General features: G+C 41.7%; 2 protein-coding genes across 8 annotated transcripts in view; one reads left to right on the top strand and one right to left on the bottom strand.

Moving 5' to 3' along the window:
* Window positions 1-761: 761 nt before the first annotated feature.
* Window positions 762-12,767, bottom strand: EIF2S3 (eukaryotic translation initiation factor 2 subunit gamma). Its single transcript, XM_083612399.1, has 12 exons — window positions 12,335-12,767; window positions 10,525-10,588; window positions 9,361-9,488; window positions 9,113-9,234; window positions 7,774-7,868; window positions 7,340-7,498; window positions 5,472-5,606; window positions 3,447-3,541; window positions 2,694-2,838; window positions 1,799-1,968; window positions 1,490-1,662; window positions 762-1,167 (listed from the first exon to the last, which is right to left on the bottom strand). Exons 1-12 carry the CDS (start codon window positions 12,401-12,403, stop codon window positions 1,104-1,106), a joined length of 1,419 nt encoding a protein of 472 aa, XP_083468525.1. The 5' UTR covers window positions 12,404-12,767; the 3' UTR covers window positions 762-1,103.
* A 154-nt stretch (window positions 12,768-12,921) lies between these two features.
* The window catches only part of KLHL15 (kelch like family member 15), a 29,145-nt gene continuing 25,496 nt past the window's right edge, over window positions 12,922-16,570 (top strand). Inside the window, exons 1-4 of one of the 7 annotated variants that reach the window (XM_083612354.1) lie at window positions 13,563-13,720; window positions 15,175-15,266; window positions 15,521-15,559; window positions 16,038-16,167. The gene's annotated coding sequence lies outside the window, so the exon portion shown is untranslated. Of the gene's footprint in view, window positions 13,083-13,561; window positions 13,721-14,895; window positions 15,267-15,520; window positions 15,560-16,037; window positions 16,168-16,570 lie in introns of those variants that run through there. The other 6 variants (XM_083612353.1, XM_083612352.1, XM_083612357.1 and 3 more) reach the window with 6 other exon arrangements.

Genomic DNA, 16,570 nt, shown 5'->3' with positions numbered 1-16,570 from the left:
GTGGGTTCAAATTCTATCCACAACACAATTTCCTAAGTGAACCTTGATATTCACATGCTGTTCCAACTCAAATGATCCATTGTAGATGGAAACCTATTCACATGACAATTCTAAACATGGATTTCTAAATACCATTTTTAAAATTTTAATACAGTCATACCTCGTGTTGCATTCCGCTTGTTACGGACTTTCAGCTTACGAACGTGACAAACCTGGAAGTGTTTACTTCCAGGTTCGCTGGCCGCACACACGCAGAAGCGCTCGATTGCGCTGCGCACATGCGCAGAAGAGGTGCTCTAGTTGTGGACTTTTTGGGGTGCGAACGGCACCCCGAAACATTAGGTCTGCAACTAGAAGTACCACTGTATTGTTCCAAGGGCATATGGATCACATATACAGTCACTTATCTAAGAAACTCAGGACTGCAATTAAGTTTCTTTTTTTTAGAGAATCTGCTTTGACCATTATTACAAGCAAACATTTCAAGTGTGAGAACATTCTCACATTCCATGTGAACAGTATTTTATGTCCTTGTGGTTTTTAGAAACATCTACAAAGTAAGTAAAATCAGTGATTCTTAGTGATCTCGACTATAAATAGAAAAAATACAGTGATTTGCAGAAAGAAAATATTTGCTAGAAGCCTGAAAGCTAAACAATAGGGCAAGAAAGGGGATTGATCTTCCAAGGAGTGTTTATTATTATTTTTTCCACTGGTTCAACAATCTTTTCAGCTTTTTGCTACTCAAAGACTTGTAAGAATTAAATGAAAAAATAAGCAATATTTTTTATTTCAAAACAGATTGTGGGGTATTGTGTTACATTGTTTAAAGTTAGGTAAGCCAGCCCCAAAGAGAGTCTCAGACAAACTGACATAAATTAAACATGAGTCAAGTTTAGTTTTGCTGTAAGTGAGGATAATTAAATCCGTCTTTGCCAATTTCTTTTACACATTTATTGCAGATACCAACTAGAATTTCAGTTAAGAGGCTTGATTTTCAGTATAATGTGGATATTGTACAACAGCTTCCACTCTGAAAATGCACTCTCGGGTGTATGGAAACACTTCAGCTTTTACAAAGTGAAGCAATGCATCTCAGCTTTTCAGTCGTCATCTATTGTGGGCTTGATTGTCACTCCTCTTCTAATCTGTCCCCAGCCAATTAAACTGCAAAACAGAGAAAAAGTTGACAATTACTGGAAGTTGCATTTAAAAAGCTGTAAGGATATGTTTTTAAAAAGTTATTCTGGACAAAGTGTGTCATAAAACGGTATGATGGCTTGTAGTTTATGAACAAAGCAATTAATGAAGACACACTTTTGTCAATAGCTGATTCTTTCATGCATGTTGCCAGTAGTGGAGAGGCTCAATCCTGCCTTACATTTTGAAACCTTTTCTCCGGTTCTCATATATTAGTACTACTAATGGGCAATAACCCACTCATCTAGGAATATCATTTTGACATGTTTTTTATTTCAAATCAACTTACCGCCAATGCTTCTCAACTCTTCGACTAAGGGCAATTTTTTCTCCTACTTCAGTGCACACAGGATTTGTTAGGACTATTTTGCCCAGATCAGCTTTCACTGCACTGACTCGTCCTCCAGTAGACAGTGATCCTATGTTTACCATTAGAACTTCATTTTTGGATAGTTTTTGCACCTGAAATAAGTGGTAAAGGAAAATCAGATACACCTCTTTTATCATTAAGGTATATAAGCACCCTTTTCAAGTACTGAAAGATGAAGAATTTCAATTCTTCCCAGTATTTTTACATGGAAAGTGCCTAATAACCGACCTTTGCTGCTTTCTTGTCTCCTTCGGTGCGGACACCTAACAGTCGCCTCAGCAAGAAGTAGGAAATTTCAAGTTCTGTGAATATTTCAGGCAGAGCTCCAACTGCACCAAGAACTTGCCCCACCATTCGATCAGCTCGGCACAAAGTTGGATCAATTTTGGTGCCAACACCTAACAACAAAACACTTAAGTTACATCAAAAGCTATGTGACCAATAGATTCTCTCAAAATTTGCCATGCTGGCTAAACCACATATATAATTAAATTCCTCTTCAGAATTGGATATTTTATCCAATATCAAACCACATATATAATTAAATTCCTCTTCAGAATTGGATATTTTATCCAATATCAAATGTGTCATAACATCTAAATTTCAGATGAGGGACTCCCAAGTTGTCTCTTCAAGCACACTTTCTCCAGAGAGAAAGTGAGAGTGCTACATGCACTGTTGACAGTGAAACACCAACACTGAAGAGAAATCAGCCTCTTCAAATTGCTTAAAGGGCAGAACAACTGAAGTGCTATAGTGATAGTTTTCTCCCCTCTCAGCCAAGAGGCACTGCTATTAGTGAACGGGCAAAAAACAAAGTACACTTCTTGCCCACAATTCTACATTCTGTAAAGCATCTACATGCATATTCTACAAGTTGACTGCAGTAGTCAAATATTAGCTATGCAACTAAATATATGTGCTATGAATGTACATAGCTACCACCACCCAGCACATTCCTACACAATATGTGTTAGAGAAGTTCTTGGAATAATCCTGGTAAGAAATCTCTCTTAATTAAGATGTTGGAACAGTTATGTTCATTTATAGATGCACTCTTAATTTATGTTACACTTCCCAAGGCTCTTAAATAGGTGTGGCATAAATATCAAATATAACTTACCTATAAGCCCTCCAGGCACAGCATACTGCAGATCATTGTGTTCTGCAAAGAGTGATACAATTTTGGAAAAGATGGGCTTGCACATAAGTTTTCCTTCACTGTCCTTCGATACAATGCCAGGTCTTACCTCAAGCTCCTGGCCTACCTATAAACAGAATAAAAGACAGAATATTAAAAGAAAATAAAGGTGCTCTATGCCAGTAAGATGCTAGTTACCTAGTTTAGAAATAATAATTTAAAAAACCTGAAGGGTTACTCATAGTTGTATCAAGTTACAGACTTTATATCTGTAGTATCATAAAATTAACCTTGGTTCTATATAAAAATTTTGTTTTTTGAGAGAGAAATGTTTATATGGGCAAAACCAAGAAGAGAATTAGGGTTTTCAAAACAGGGATGTGAAGACACGAGGCTTGGTTGAAAGAAACTAGTTTCAGTATCCCAAGAAAGATTTGGGTCTTTTCATCAAGCCCTTCTATGGCTCATGACAAACTCCATCTGAAACAAAATGGAGCACCATGAATAGTTTGTGATTTAATATTAAAACCTCTTGTTCCAAGGGTTTATTTTTTAAAAAATTACATGTCACATCTAAGCCTTGGGGCTCATATAAAAAACCCTTTTTGGATCCTGGATATAAGTGCTATCAGGATACCATTTTAAACTGTTTATTTCTTCCTCGGCATAAATGCAGGCTCTGTGGTTTGCCATGCAGCATCTGGGGAAGCAGCAGTGAAATAAGAATGGCATTACCTTTAATACACCTTTTAGAATACTACCGCCTGCTACACCTCCTTTCAGGTCATCAACTTCACATCCAGGCTTGTTGACATCAAAAGATCTAATAACTGAAGAGACACATCTAATCAGATACATTCAGTAAATGCCTGCGTCAATCTTTTACTCCCAACAATTTTTTCTTGCTGACCAAAGTATATACGTAATGCTGTTCCCATGTGACTGTGGCAAGCACACAAAACTTAAGGTGCAATTTTTACAAGTCAGCGGACAGACTTAACACACAATAAATTATTTCAAGGGCCCTTTAATGCCTACCTATTGTTACAATGTACTGTTCAGATGAAAGTATAATGGAAATCTCATGGAGTGCTTCAAGCAAAGCAAAAAAACCCTGCTATCAATTAAACCTAGAACTTTCAATCTTTAAACTGATTAGTTGAAGTTGTATCATTTGAAAGACTAGACAGATAAAACTGAAGAAGAGGACTTTGGATTTGATATCCCGCTTTATCACTACCCGAAGGAGTCTCAAAGCGGCTAACATTCTCCTTTCCCTTCCTCCCCCACAACAAACACTCTGTGAGGTGAGTGGGGCTGAGAGACTTCAGAGAAGTGTGACTAGCCCAAGATCACCCAGCAGCTGCATGTGGAGGAGCGGAGACGCGAACCCGGTTCCCCAGATCACAGGTAGGAGTAAGCTGTGAGCAAGGCATCTCAAATCAGATAAAAGGTTACTTTAAGCTTCCAAGCATGCGTGTTTTTCTTCTCTCTTCTGAGAAATGAAACCAAACTAAGTAGGGACATGCCCAGAACTCCAGAAGGGATAAGGTACAGAGCAGGGAGATGGGTCTAGATTTGAATCACAGTGAATTATTCTCCTAGAGCACTCCAATCACAGTGATCTGGGGAAGGGATTTGTCACATGTATCTCTGCCTTCCTCAATACAAGTCAATAGAGAGATCTCCACTGTATCTCCACAAATCCAAGAAGGGCAGCAGTCCCCTAGCCCTTGACATAACAGGGTCCTTGCTGGGGGTGACATTTACCCCACCCCAGTATTTCCTGGAGAGCCATACTTTTTTCCATCACCAGCCACAGCCCCCTTAAGATTCCTATTGTGTCCACCCTATACAGCTATCATTTTGAAATGTGGCAGGCTTCATCACCTCTCACAGGGCAAAGATGCCTGCAAATTGCATACAATTTTGGCGGAAAATGTAAAAGTTAACACTTTTCCTGTTTGTTTGTTTGTTTGTTTTTAAATGAACTTTAAAAAGCACCCTGCACAAAACTCCCCGCAAATGCTTCAGTCTACAATCTGGCAGGCTTAGTCCACTCTGAAGGGGTTTCTATACATGAAAATTTTCACCTACTTATGCAAAAAGAAAAACTTAAAGCCCATGGATGAGAAACAAAGCTTCATATTTAACAAATCCAATTTAGTCCTGAATAACAAAACAAAACAGAGAGACAAAACAACTCCAAAACAGACTAGGTTGCCTTCCAAAGATACAGATACAGGTCAGATTTTTTGGCCATTTTACACTCCTAGTTTATGCAGGCTCTGCATAAACAAGAGGGAGCAGCACAGAATCTATGTTATTCACAGCATCTGCCAATTTTATTCAGCTTGTAACCTCCATCTTGGAATGGAGCCTACAAGCTGACTTTATGGCTGCAAAATTCTGCCTATGTTCCTCCTTCATCCCCCTCCATCCCTGCTGTGTGTAACATCTTGCCTGATGAAGAGTTCCAGGGAATTAAAAACACACACCTCTTTTGTGACATTTTGATAGGCCCCCCCAAAAGCCTGTGGGTTTTGGAAGGTTTTTTAAAAATCCATCATGAACTAGCATGGTTACTTCGGGTTATTTTGCGTATGATTTATTCTTCAGTTTTTAAGTCTGAGTACTTGCACTACATATGCTTTACAATGGCATTCTAAATCTTATTTAATTCTAAATATTGTTTATCCAATGTTGTGAGCAAGGGGGTGAAAGTCTACATATAAGTGGACAGGTCTGAAGCACACATACCAATAAGCCTTGGTTCTGATGTGAAGTCTCTTAATGGCACTGGAATTTTCTTTACTATGTATTCGCAAACAACTTCAATGTTGTATTTCAGCTGTGCCGAGATTGGAATAATTGGAGCTCCTTCTGCAACAGTACCTATTTTCACAGATAATAATGTATTAAAAGCACCAGTTATTATGGGACTTGTTCAAAAGTTAGCTACATCACAAGTAAGCTTTCTGCCTATTTTCTTTACAGTCTACAAAACAACACAGAACTGTTGGGCGAATACACTTGCACCAAAAACTAAAGCTTGCTCTTCAATATGCATATGATTTAGCTATATATTCAGTAGTGATATTCATCAGCAAACAGTCCACGCAGTTTTGAGTTTGTAGAAGCAGAATAGTCAATCTAAATTTTTAAAAATTAAAAAAACAAACCCTGGCTCATAGTAAAATCATCACAATCTACAATAGTTTGAACCCTTGGAAACCAGATGTTTCAGAATGAATGTCCAAGATCCAAACAAAGTAGTGGCCAGAGAAACTTTGGTCTTTCCTTCCTTTTCTGAACATTAGCTTCTCACACCATGTGGCAAATTACTTTTTAAATGAAACAGACTTTTAAAAGCAATTTGCAACATGAGGTCTGCTACTCAAAAATATATATATTAATTCCACTAGGAGAGATGGAAAGCAGATTGTTAAGACTATCTAGAAAGTGAGGATTTAATTTTAAAATGTGAGACTTTAGTAAAGAAAAGAAAAGGGGTAATCATAATCCTACCCATTAGGTGCAACAATATTATCAAATCTATTGTGTTTTCGTCAAGGTTTGGCATTTGAATCTGGAAATACAATTGTTTTGGAAATCATGTTTGGATGTGGGTACAGAAAGAAAGGATATAAGGCTTAGTACTTCTATTTGTTTACAAATCCTGGTTAAAATCAATGTCGCTTATTTTTGAGTGCACATGGCGAAAATTGAGGGTTGCAATGATTTTGCAAAAGAACACCACCAACTAAGAATCATTATTCCATTTTGAATTTAATTCGCCTCCCTTCTAATTCAGTCCATCTTGAAACATCATTCACTCCTGGCTTGCCAGCCCTGTCAGGGGCCCCTTACCTTTTTATTTGGGATTATTCTCACAGATTACCATAATCTGAGGACTTTTAAGAGACACATATTTCATATGTTCAAGATTACTGAATTTTCTTTTTGGGCGAGACTATTTGAAGCAATTTTTCAAAGACAGAATAATAAATACATCCAAGTGTTTCACCCAACAGAATATTTAGAAATATTTGAAACTAGGAAAGGAACCATGGGAACCTGTGTGACTGAGGCAGGTAAAAAAACCCAATGACACAAGAGCCTGTGGTTGTAAAATGTGCCTTCCACTCAGACATGGAAGAAGCCAAAAGGGACAAATTTCGACATTTTCACCGACACCAGCTCCTGATGTACATACAGTAGTGCCAAAATCAAACTGCCATTCTGAATCCCTGGTGTAGTGACTGTATACTGGCACAATGCCAATGGTCACCCAAGCCGCTTAGAAGTGCAAGAGAGAAAGCTCTCTAAAATTCAAGCACTTTGCACTTAAGCCTTTCTTGTACTGCACAAACATACTAGATGGACCCTTTACTGTACCCATTACTTAGCATTCAAGAGGGGAGGCCTTGCATCCCATCTGCTCAAGGCCTGAGCCAAGGTTTATTCATGCTTATTTTCTAAAACCTTTTGCAGAATTTTACTAATATGTAGATTAATACACAAAGTGATGTTTTAAAACACGGTTAACTGCTGAACTCAGAATTTATGGTAAGTGTTTGCTTGCAATAAACTACTTGGCAGTGGCTGGTTTTGTTCTAGAAACCTACCTTGTACAAAAGCTAGAATTTGCTCATACTGCTCCTTGGCTTGGCTTTCTTTTACCAAATCAATCTTATTTTGTAGAATCAGAATGTGTTTCAGTTTCATGATTTCTATAGCAGCTAAGTGTTCTGAGGTTTGCGGCTGAGGACATGACTCATTGCCAGCTGGAAAAACAAAGGAACAAATAATTATGTATTGTATTAGAGTATGGTCACTTTCCTTAATGAAAGATCACAATGACATCTCATCCTATTATTTCTGTGGGTCACAGTTCCTAAACAGGAACAATCTAAACATCCAGCACTGAAAACATACAGAATTCAATGCATTAAATATGATTACAGAACTGTATTCATCAACAGTGAAAATACTAAACAGCTATTAAAAAGCAGAAGTACTGCATCAATACCATGTCAAATTTCTCCACTTCAATAGTTACCTATTAACAGCAGAGCTGCGTCCATGACAGCTGCTCCGTTTAACATAGTAGCCATCAAGATATCATGGCCAGGACAATCCACGAAAGAGACATGCCTATTATGCAAGGAAGAGCAAAATAAGCAGCATTATTCTGAAGCAAAATAATAATTAGTCTAATTAAAATAATTGAAGGTTTACGAATATGCAATAACCACACATTAAACCAAATGTGCAGAAGATGGATAGTTTCAATAATATCTGCTTCTTGAAGCAACTGAAGAATTAAAAGTGGCAACTTTTGCACTGTATAGATTTAAAAGCAGATACATTCCTCTTAGTTCTTAAAATGTACTCAAAACGAAGTCACAGTATGTTTAATGGTGCTTACTCCCTAATAAATGTGCTTAGTTTGGAGCCTTAAACATCTGAAATATAGAAAGGTGCAGTTACTGGTTTGCTGGGCTTCCTCCTTCCATATATTGTGCAACTAATTTGCCCTACTTCCTTCTCCCCCAAAAACATGCTAAGGCAAAGAATCACACAACTGTAATAAGAGAAAACCCAAACAGCCAACAGCTTCTTTCTTCTAGCAAAGAGCTGCTTTGTCATAGGCCAGGCATGGCCAAACTGGGCCCTCCAGCTGTTTTGGGACTACAATTCCCATCATCCCTGACCACTGGTCCTGTTAGGGATGATGGGAGTTGTAGTCCCAAAACAGCTGGCGGGCCAAGTTTGGCCATGCCTGCCATAGGCAAATCTGATAACAGTTCCCGCCTTCCAAAGAACACAGAAATGACACGGAGCAAGAAAGCACCTCAAGCCTCTTCTAGCTTCCTTATCTGTTGGGACAGATTCTAGAGACAATCTTCAGAGTTTCAAAGTTTTTGCCATATAAGCAGTTGAACATGTAGCACTGCTCTTAGGACAGCTCATTAGTCCTCTTCTGCTGTCAAAACTAATACAGTGGTACCTCTAGATACGAACGGGATCTGTTCTGGAGCCCTGTTCGCATCTAGAAGCAAACGTAACTAGCGATGGTACGTCTGCGCGCACACGCGTCGCTTTTCACTGCTTCTGCGCATGACGTCATTTTGAGCATCTGCGCAAGGGGCGAAACCTAGAAGTAACGCGCTCTGTTACTTCCGGGTTGCCGCGGAGAGCAACTCGAACGCGCTCAACCCGATGCGCATTCAACCCAAGGTATGACTGTATTGGTTGCAGACTTAATCAATACAGGTAAATAAATAAAAAAATCAGGTATTTTAAGTTTGAATTCCATATACGCACAAACCCACAGCAAAAACCACAACAAAATATGGGCCAATGCTAAATCATTTATGTTGAGCTTTTCATGTTACCTGACTAGTTTAAAATTCCCTTTGGTCCCAGAAATATCTGTTGGGAATTCGTCAGGTGTACTGCTCCCACAGGATCGGTAACATTCTGGTCGAGAACAACTTGGATCATCAAGTTTGTAAATCTGCAGAGAAAAAGTGAAAATGAAGGTTTAATTTACCATTGGTAAGCTGACTTTCCACTGAAGAATAGTAAGAGCGTGGCTTCAAACCAAAACAGGCAATTTGTTAGATATATGGTAGTGACGTACCTTAGCATTGGCATAGCCCAGCTTGATAGTGATATTTCTCTCCAGTTCATTTTTGAATCTGACAGTATGAACTCCAGAAATAGCTTTTACTACTGTTGACTTTCCATGAGCTACATGGCCAATTGTACCTGGATTTTAAAAACAAATATTTGTCAATTTCACAAAAATCCTCTACAGGGTAAAAATAAATCACTTTCTGCATATACCTTAGAAGTGGTAGTTTCTCCAGTTATCCTTATGTATCCAAACTAATAGATTCCTCCATTTGTGAGGTCAGTAAATTCATTTGTTTATAATAGATCACAGGTCTAAAACAACCCTAAGACACATTCTTCCAACTCCAGGCTGTATTATCTGTATACCAAACTTCATATTAAGTGAAGAGACAATACAGTGGTACCTCGGGTTACAGACGCTTCAGGTTACAGACGCTTCAGGTTACAGACTCTGCTAACCCAGAAATAGTACCTCAGGTTAAGAACTTTGCTTCAGGATGAGAACAGAAATCGCACGGCGGCAGCAGGAGGCCCCATTAGCTAAAGTGGTACCTCAGGTTAAGAACATTTTCAGGTTAAGAACGGACCTCCAGAATGAATTAAGTTCTTAACCCGAGATACCAGTGTAACTAATTTGATTTCAGAAAATCTTCTATGAAGAAACGTGATAGCTTCAGTTCAAAGTAAGAACCACTATAGAACAAGTATGATGGGAAATGAAGGCTACCTACTGGAAGTGCAGCATTACATAGAGAATGAATTCTTTTTGCCTAATGCTGAACTTTAAGGCAAAAGAAAGCTATTTAGGTTTCTCAAATTAAGATTGATAAACTAGCAAACAAAGAAAAATGGGATAAAATAAAGCCATAGAGCAGATATGTTCCAGGATTAGACAATTTAGTAATTAGGATGGGACAAAGCAGGGTCAGTATTTTGATTTGCGGCCAAATAAGGAAACAATAATTTTGTCACATGCATTTAACTCCTATTAAACTCAATGGGTGTTAAGTACACCTAAATCTGCACTGGATCGAGACTTTAATCTGGAAGACCTCAACTCTCTTAGCATTTTTTACGGGCACCTCAGTTCACACAGAGACTCGCGGGTTCAAGAAGCTATGCTATTAATATATTTCAACCTCCTCCAGTTAAATTTGTTTTAACTTACCTATATTAATTGTAGCTTGCCTACTGATGACTTCTGGTGACAGAGGTGTCAACTTAGTTACATCCTGCAGGAAAGAAATATTCTATTACTTTGAAAGACTTTGTTAACAAATACAGTTGCTAAAAAACATGCAATTGTTTATATTAGTTTTCTCTTTCAGAATAAAGAGGGAAGAAACAGCAAAGTGTTTCCAATGGTGAACATAAAGGAATTCAAAACGAAGATTAACAAGATAGTTCAGCACTAGATAACTTATTTGGTTGAGTTTATATTTATTCCTTGTCTATGAAGATCTAAGGGCATGTTAAGCTATTATGAATGAAATAAACAATTTTGCAGAAAACACTGTTCCAACATCTCATTTTAATCAACAGCCAAGCTTGTGATATAAATGGATTTGGAATGCCTCCTGGGGAAAAAACCTGGATTTTTAAACCTGATTTTTAAAAATGCTGTTGGCAAAATTTTAAAATGTGACACAAGTTTGGTTGTACAATGCTGAATCATTCATACTTAACTTACAATATTTGTCAAATGTTCATGTTATAAATTCTCTCATTAATTATACAGCCTGTCTCCAGCACAAAGTGTTTTGCATGCTTTATTATTACCGTCTTCACGTGAAGGTATTTACGCCTATTTCGTAGGTTAAAAACTCAGGCTGAGAAATGGGTCAGTTGCCCTAGGCTACTTGTTAACACAGTGTAATGCTAACCCCTGTGCTGCTGGAGAGGGTTAGGATGAAGTAAAGGTGACACTCTGGGGACTCTGATGTGGAAGGCTCTTGTCACTACACCCAGCTGGAACTATACTGCTGGCAGTGTTCCCATCAGCTGCTGCTGTGAAGCAGCCAGAAACAAGGGGTTTTGGAATGGAACAGTAGTGGCTTTGGAGCCACTGCATCGAAAACTCCCTTGGTGGGGGTTAGATTTTCCTGTAAATTATTGAGCTCTGTAGTTCCCAACTACAGTTTAAGGTAAGAGAGATACTGCACTGACAAACTTACAGTGTACTCAAGTAGCACAATCCATTGCCAACCCATTTGCAATCAAACTTATGGCACATTGCATTACACAAGATACCAAAAGATATTAAAGCATGCCACTGAGCAAAAGTGACATCCTCTGCTTTTTGCACGTTTTGACTATTGCCATCTTGCTTCTCTCCACAGAAGCAGGTAGGCAGCAAATAGTAGGAATATGACTTCATACCCAAATGAACCCACATATAAGTAAGGGACAAGTCTCCATTAACATACCCCTCCGATGATTTCTATCTACCCTGCTTTTAGTTATGCTATGGCAAGAGAGGTGAGAGGAGGATGAGAGGGAACGCAATTGCATGACACCCCAAACTGTGGATGCATCAGAAAACTCTCATTTAGCTGTGGCAGGCTTCTAAACGCTGAATTTCAACTACATTCAAGCACTGTGCTTGGGACTGGCACTCAAATGACGAAGCGAAGCTGTCCCTCCAGAGGAGGAATGAAGCGTGCGGACGTGCAACAGATCCCCCAGAGCAGGATCACCAGATCCCACCGCCCTTCCCGCCGAAGCTTTTGGCGTCCACCTTCTCCAAACGGCTCCCTCTCCCAGCCCAACCACGAGGAGCGCCTGTCCCCGCTTGGACGGAAGGGGAGGCGGCAGTAGGAGCCCCGACGGGAGTCGGCAAAGCCCACCAGCTCCCTTCCCACTCGCTGTCCCTGGGCTTCGCACGGGCTCCCGGGCAACGGCCAGCCCGCCGCCGCCTCGTGGGACGCTGCGCCCCGCGAGCCCACGAGCCCCCCCGCCCTTCGAGACCCGCTTCTCACCAAGGTACTCAGGTCCTGCCGGGAGAGGTGCGGCTGCCCCAGAGTCACTCCCGCCTCGTCCCCCGCCATCTTGCCTGAAAGGAAGTTAGGAGGCCGGTGAACCTGCCTGACCCCTCGCCACGGAACACAGCGGTTCTCTTGCCTTCGCCCCCCGGCCCAGGCGACGCCGACAAACGCAACGGGAAACAAATTCGCCCCGCCGCCTCTTTCTAGCCCGGAGACTGGCTTCAAGGGGCTTCGGGGTTGGCTCAGGCATGGAAGAGGGCAGCCTTGGAAGGACCCCGGGCCTGGCTGATGCAACCGGCACTTGTGAGGAAAGGCGTGACTGCCATAGAGCGTCGCGGCTCCGCGTTCCCAAGCCCAGTGGGCGGGGCCGGAATGTGGAGAAGGGCGCGGGGGGGGGGTGTTGCGGGTTGTGACTGAATAAGAAAGGGACTGGAATGGTTGGTTCAGCGCGGTTCCGTTTTAAGAGCCGCCTTTGAAGGATCTTACGTAGGTTTTCTGAGAGCGTTCAACATTCTGTTGCAGTGCAGCTGAATACAAGAGGAAATCCTACTTTTCCTTTTTACTTATTTTTTTATTGATGGTAATTTTGAAAAATATATACAGAACATGCAACATAATAAAAAATACAGTAGGAAATAAAATATCAGAAGTTAATTATATGCTGTATACGCTTGCATTTATAAACAAAAAACCTTCATCCCTCTTCCATATGTTTAGGAGCAGGTGGGGCACATGGACCAAGGTAAGGAAATTACTTTTTAAAAAATGAACATAAAGTCTTTAACCAAGCTCTCACCTTCTTTACAGGGAAGACAATATGGACTCTGGTCTGCCAGAAAAAGTGCCACCGTTCTAGTATAAAGACAAGAGTTTACATGGCCTAATAATAATAATAATGGTTTTGTTGTTTAGTCGTGTCCGATTCTTCATGACCCCATGGGCCAGAGCACGCCAGGCATTTCTGTCTTCCACTGCCTCCCGCATAATGGTTTGGGTATAGCTAATTATACTGGAAATGAGTGTTCAGCCCCACCAAAACAGCGTAAGCTACCATTTTTCCTATGTGAAACATGATAACCAAGGTCTCAGATTTAAATCCAGAATATGTTTCTCTAGAAGAGATGGACAGGCACTCCCATGCTCGGTGCACGAGAGCCAATAAGAAGCGCTTTTTTAGTTATCAGCCTTTTTAACCTCTCTCTCCTGGCAAATAATCCGCTCTCCTTTTGCTTTGTGAGGCAGGTCATTTCTGATAGGATCCCAGCAAGCCTCATTGTCCATCTTACTTGCCCATACTGGTGTCATACAGTATAGCAGCAGCGTACACTCCACCTGATTAATCAGTTTATCTATTAATTGGAGTACATTTTATGAATTCATGTGAGTATGAAATTCTTTTAAAGATATGAGCCACTTCTTCCCCATCCCAGCTTTTCTCCTTAGGGAAGGATATGCATTTAGCAATATGAACAATTGTTCTGGAATATTTAGCAACAGCGAATCTATTGGGTTTAGATGCATATTCTGAGTATAAATGCATATAATTTGGGGGAAGGGAAAACTAAAGATGTCAGCTGGAAATGAAATGTAGAAAAGTTGTTGCTAGCACAAATCCTGACACTGATAAACCAATTAACAGGTATAATGAGCACGAATCCATTTGTTTCTGTGGAATCCACAAGTGACAGCTTTGAACTATTGATGTATTATAATGATTGCTTTCGTGCTGCCATTTCCCTTTAAATTCATTTGGTCCAAGATGACTACTCTTAAGTCACTGAGAGTCATAGGAGGCTTATATCATAGTAGGTAATCTTAAAGGCAAATCTGTACCACAGGCTTAATGTTTGTTATATATACGCTTTCCCAAGTGGACAGTTACTCTGCCATGGTATGCAAGTGTGCTGTAGCAGCCATGAAGCTCAGTTATTTATTAAAATATTTCTATCATAATAAACATAAAAGTGGTTTAGAATTTGTATATATACACTAGAGACCATCAACTAACTATGCTATGGAAAGATGCATTCTTAATTGCTTGCCGAAGTCCGAAATGAATACAGCTTCAGGATTCTCACCAAACTACAGTTCCCAGGAGTCTTTGGGAGGAAGCCATGAAAATTAAACTGCTATATACGGAGCAATATTAACGTGCGTTTAGTTAGAAACGTTTCGTTCCCGTGCAAGCAGGCAGAGGGCTGCAGACTGATATGTTGGTATTACACAATGATAACTCGAGTTGGAAGTGCCCCTCCTGAAGTGCACAGTACAGAAGATACGTGCTCAGGGAGGGAGGGAAGGAGGCAACCTCTTAACTAGGTCAATGCACGTCCTGTGCGCTAGGAAATGGAAACTAACGAAACCAAACGATGTCATGTGCGCTTGGGCTTTTCTGCTGTTAACCGCCCTGTGATCCTCAAGACGAAGGGCCACACAGGCATTTAATAAACGATGGTGGAAGTTGATAAGGTGTGAGAACAGGAGGGGAGGAGGAAAGTCCATCCGGCGGCGGCGGCGGGTCCTGAGAAGCCCCGGGGAGCGACCGTGGGGGAGGCTGCATTTCGGCCCGGCTGAACGGGGCAGCGGCGCGGCGGCCGGAGCTCCGCCGGGAGGCGGCTCCTCGTGCGGGGCGCTGCGCGAGGAGGGGCCAGTGTTGCGTGTGGGGTTGGCGGCTTTTGTGAGGCAGCGGCAGCACCGGCGAATGGGGCGGTCTTGCGAGAGCCGGCCGGGGAGCGCGCCTTGGGAAGGCGAAGGAGGCGGCGGCGGCGGCCTGAGCGTCCCACTCCGCCTTGATGGAGGTTCCTCCTGTGCGTGTCCCTCTGCCTCTCCCACAGGTGGTGGCGGCGGCGGCGGAAGTGACGGCCGGTGCGGGGTGCTTGTCGTTGGGGGAAGATGGCGACTGTGGCTGTGCTAGGCAGTGAAGAAGGTAAACAAGTGTGAGAGGGAAGGGGAGAGGCAGGGACTCTGGGAGGGGGCGGGCGAGGCAGGGGCCGGCGAAAGCCGGTGCCTGGACGGTGCCGCCGAAAGAGGCCTCGCTCGCTCGCGCAGCCTGAGCCCCGGTAGGCGAGGAAGGGGCCCGGGCGCGATACCTCGGTCTCCGTGTAACCCCACTTCAGCCCCCCTGTGAGGTTCTCCTCCTCCTCTATCTTTATGTCACCCAGAGACCCCCCCTCTCTGCAGGTTCAGCGGGAAGAGCTGTGTCTTCAGTGCTGCTGAGAGGTAGGTGAAGCTGCCCGAGGACCAGCCGCCCCCCCCCACCCCCCGTATGTGTTCATGATGTTTGCTGCTCTTTTTCTAGACCCAGTTAGGTCAAAGTCACTCCCGCTCCTCTCCTCCCTGAGATATAGTATTTTCCCTTTTTTCTGGCTTGCCCTCTCCTCCACCATGTTTGGGGCACATCAGTTGAGGTACTTCAATATACTTCCCATCTCCAGCTTTTGAAGGACGGCTGCTTTTGGGTGTAAGGCTTTTTTTGGGGGGGGGAGTAAAGGCAGTGGCTGTGATGGAACTGGAGGTTTTCGTGGTAGCATCATCCTAGTATCAGAGGTTCAAGGGTTTTTCAGTTGTTCCTGCTGCTAATTGGATAGTTGTGTAATGCCTCTGGGTTTCAGTTGAGCATCTTGCCCTCTCAGGTGTCTTTGTTTCTCTAAAAGAGGGCGGTATGATGAAGCTGTCTTTCCTCTTTCTAATTCCTCAGAAAAGTCACCCATGATGAACAGGGTGGGGAAGAAGATTGATATATGCCCTGGCCTTTGTGTATGTGAGCATGCTAGTGATGCTTCCAGGAACACAGCGCACTGAAGTCTTCTGTGCTTAAAATGCACATGGTAGGGATAACAGTGTCATACACTTCTTCTCCATTAATCTATATCCATGTTTTGATCTTTGGTTGCATGCAGCCCCTCCTTTAATACTTCACTTTGTGCTCGAGATAGTAAAGTGTTTGACCGTTTATCTTAGTAAATATTACGCCATAGTGTTTTCGTTCTGTACCAGGTGTATCAGAGTCACCAGGGTACACAGTAATTTGCCACGATTCTGCACAATTTTGATACATTTGAGGCTTGATATGTAAACATTTTATGGGATTTTATAGTCTCCGAAAACTATTTGCCTTCATCTTTGGTTTGAACACTTGTTTGTAAAAGTTGGATGGTATACGAGTGAAGAAATCTTCAAATAGTTCTTGAAGAAAAGAAGCTCTTTGTTTTGAGATGGTGTGTGCTTGTT

The sequence above is a fragment of the Podarcis filfolensis genome, assembly GCF_964270895.1.
Source record: "Podarcis filfolensis genome assembly, chromosome: 4".
NCBI lineage: Eukaryota > Metazoa > Chordata > Lepidosauria > Squamata > Lacertidae > Podarcis > Podarcis filfolensis.
This window is presented reverse-complemented; position numbering and strand designations above follow the sequence as displayed.

Bases quoted from the DNA above. Each gene is read 5' to 3' on its own strand.
- EIF2S3 (XM_083612399.1), bottom strand. From the start codon at position 12,403: ATGGCGGGGGACGAGGCGGGAGTGACTCTGGGGCAGCCGCACCTCTCC. The intron at 9,235-9,360 runs GTACGTCACTAC...TTTTCTCTGCAG, and splicing joins TGGGCTATGCCAATGCTAAG to ATTTACAAACTTGATGATCC. The intron at 1,663-1,798 runs GTCGGTTATTAG...CACTTATTTCAG, and splicing joins GAGACAAGAAAGCAGCAAAG to GTGCAAAAACTATCCAAAAA.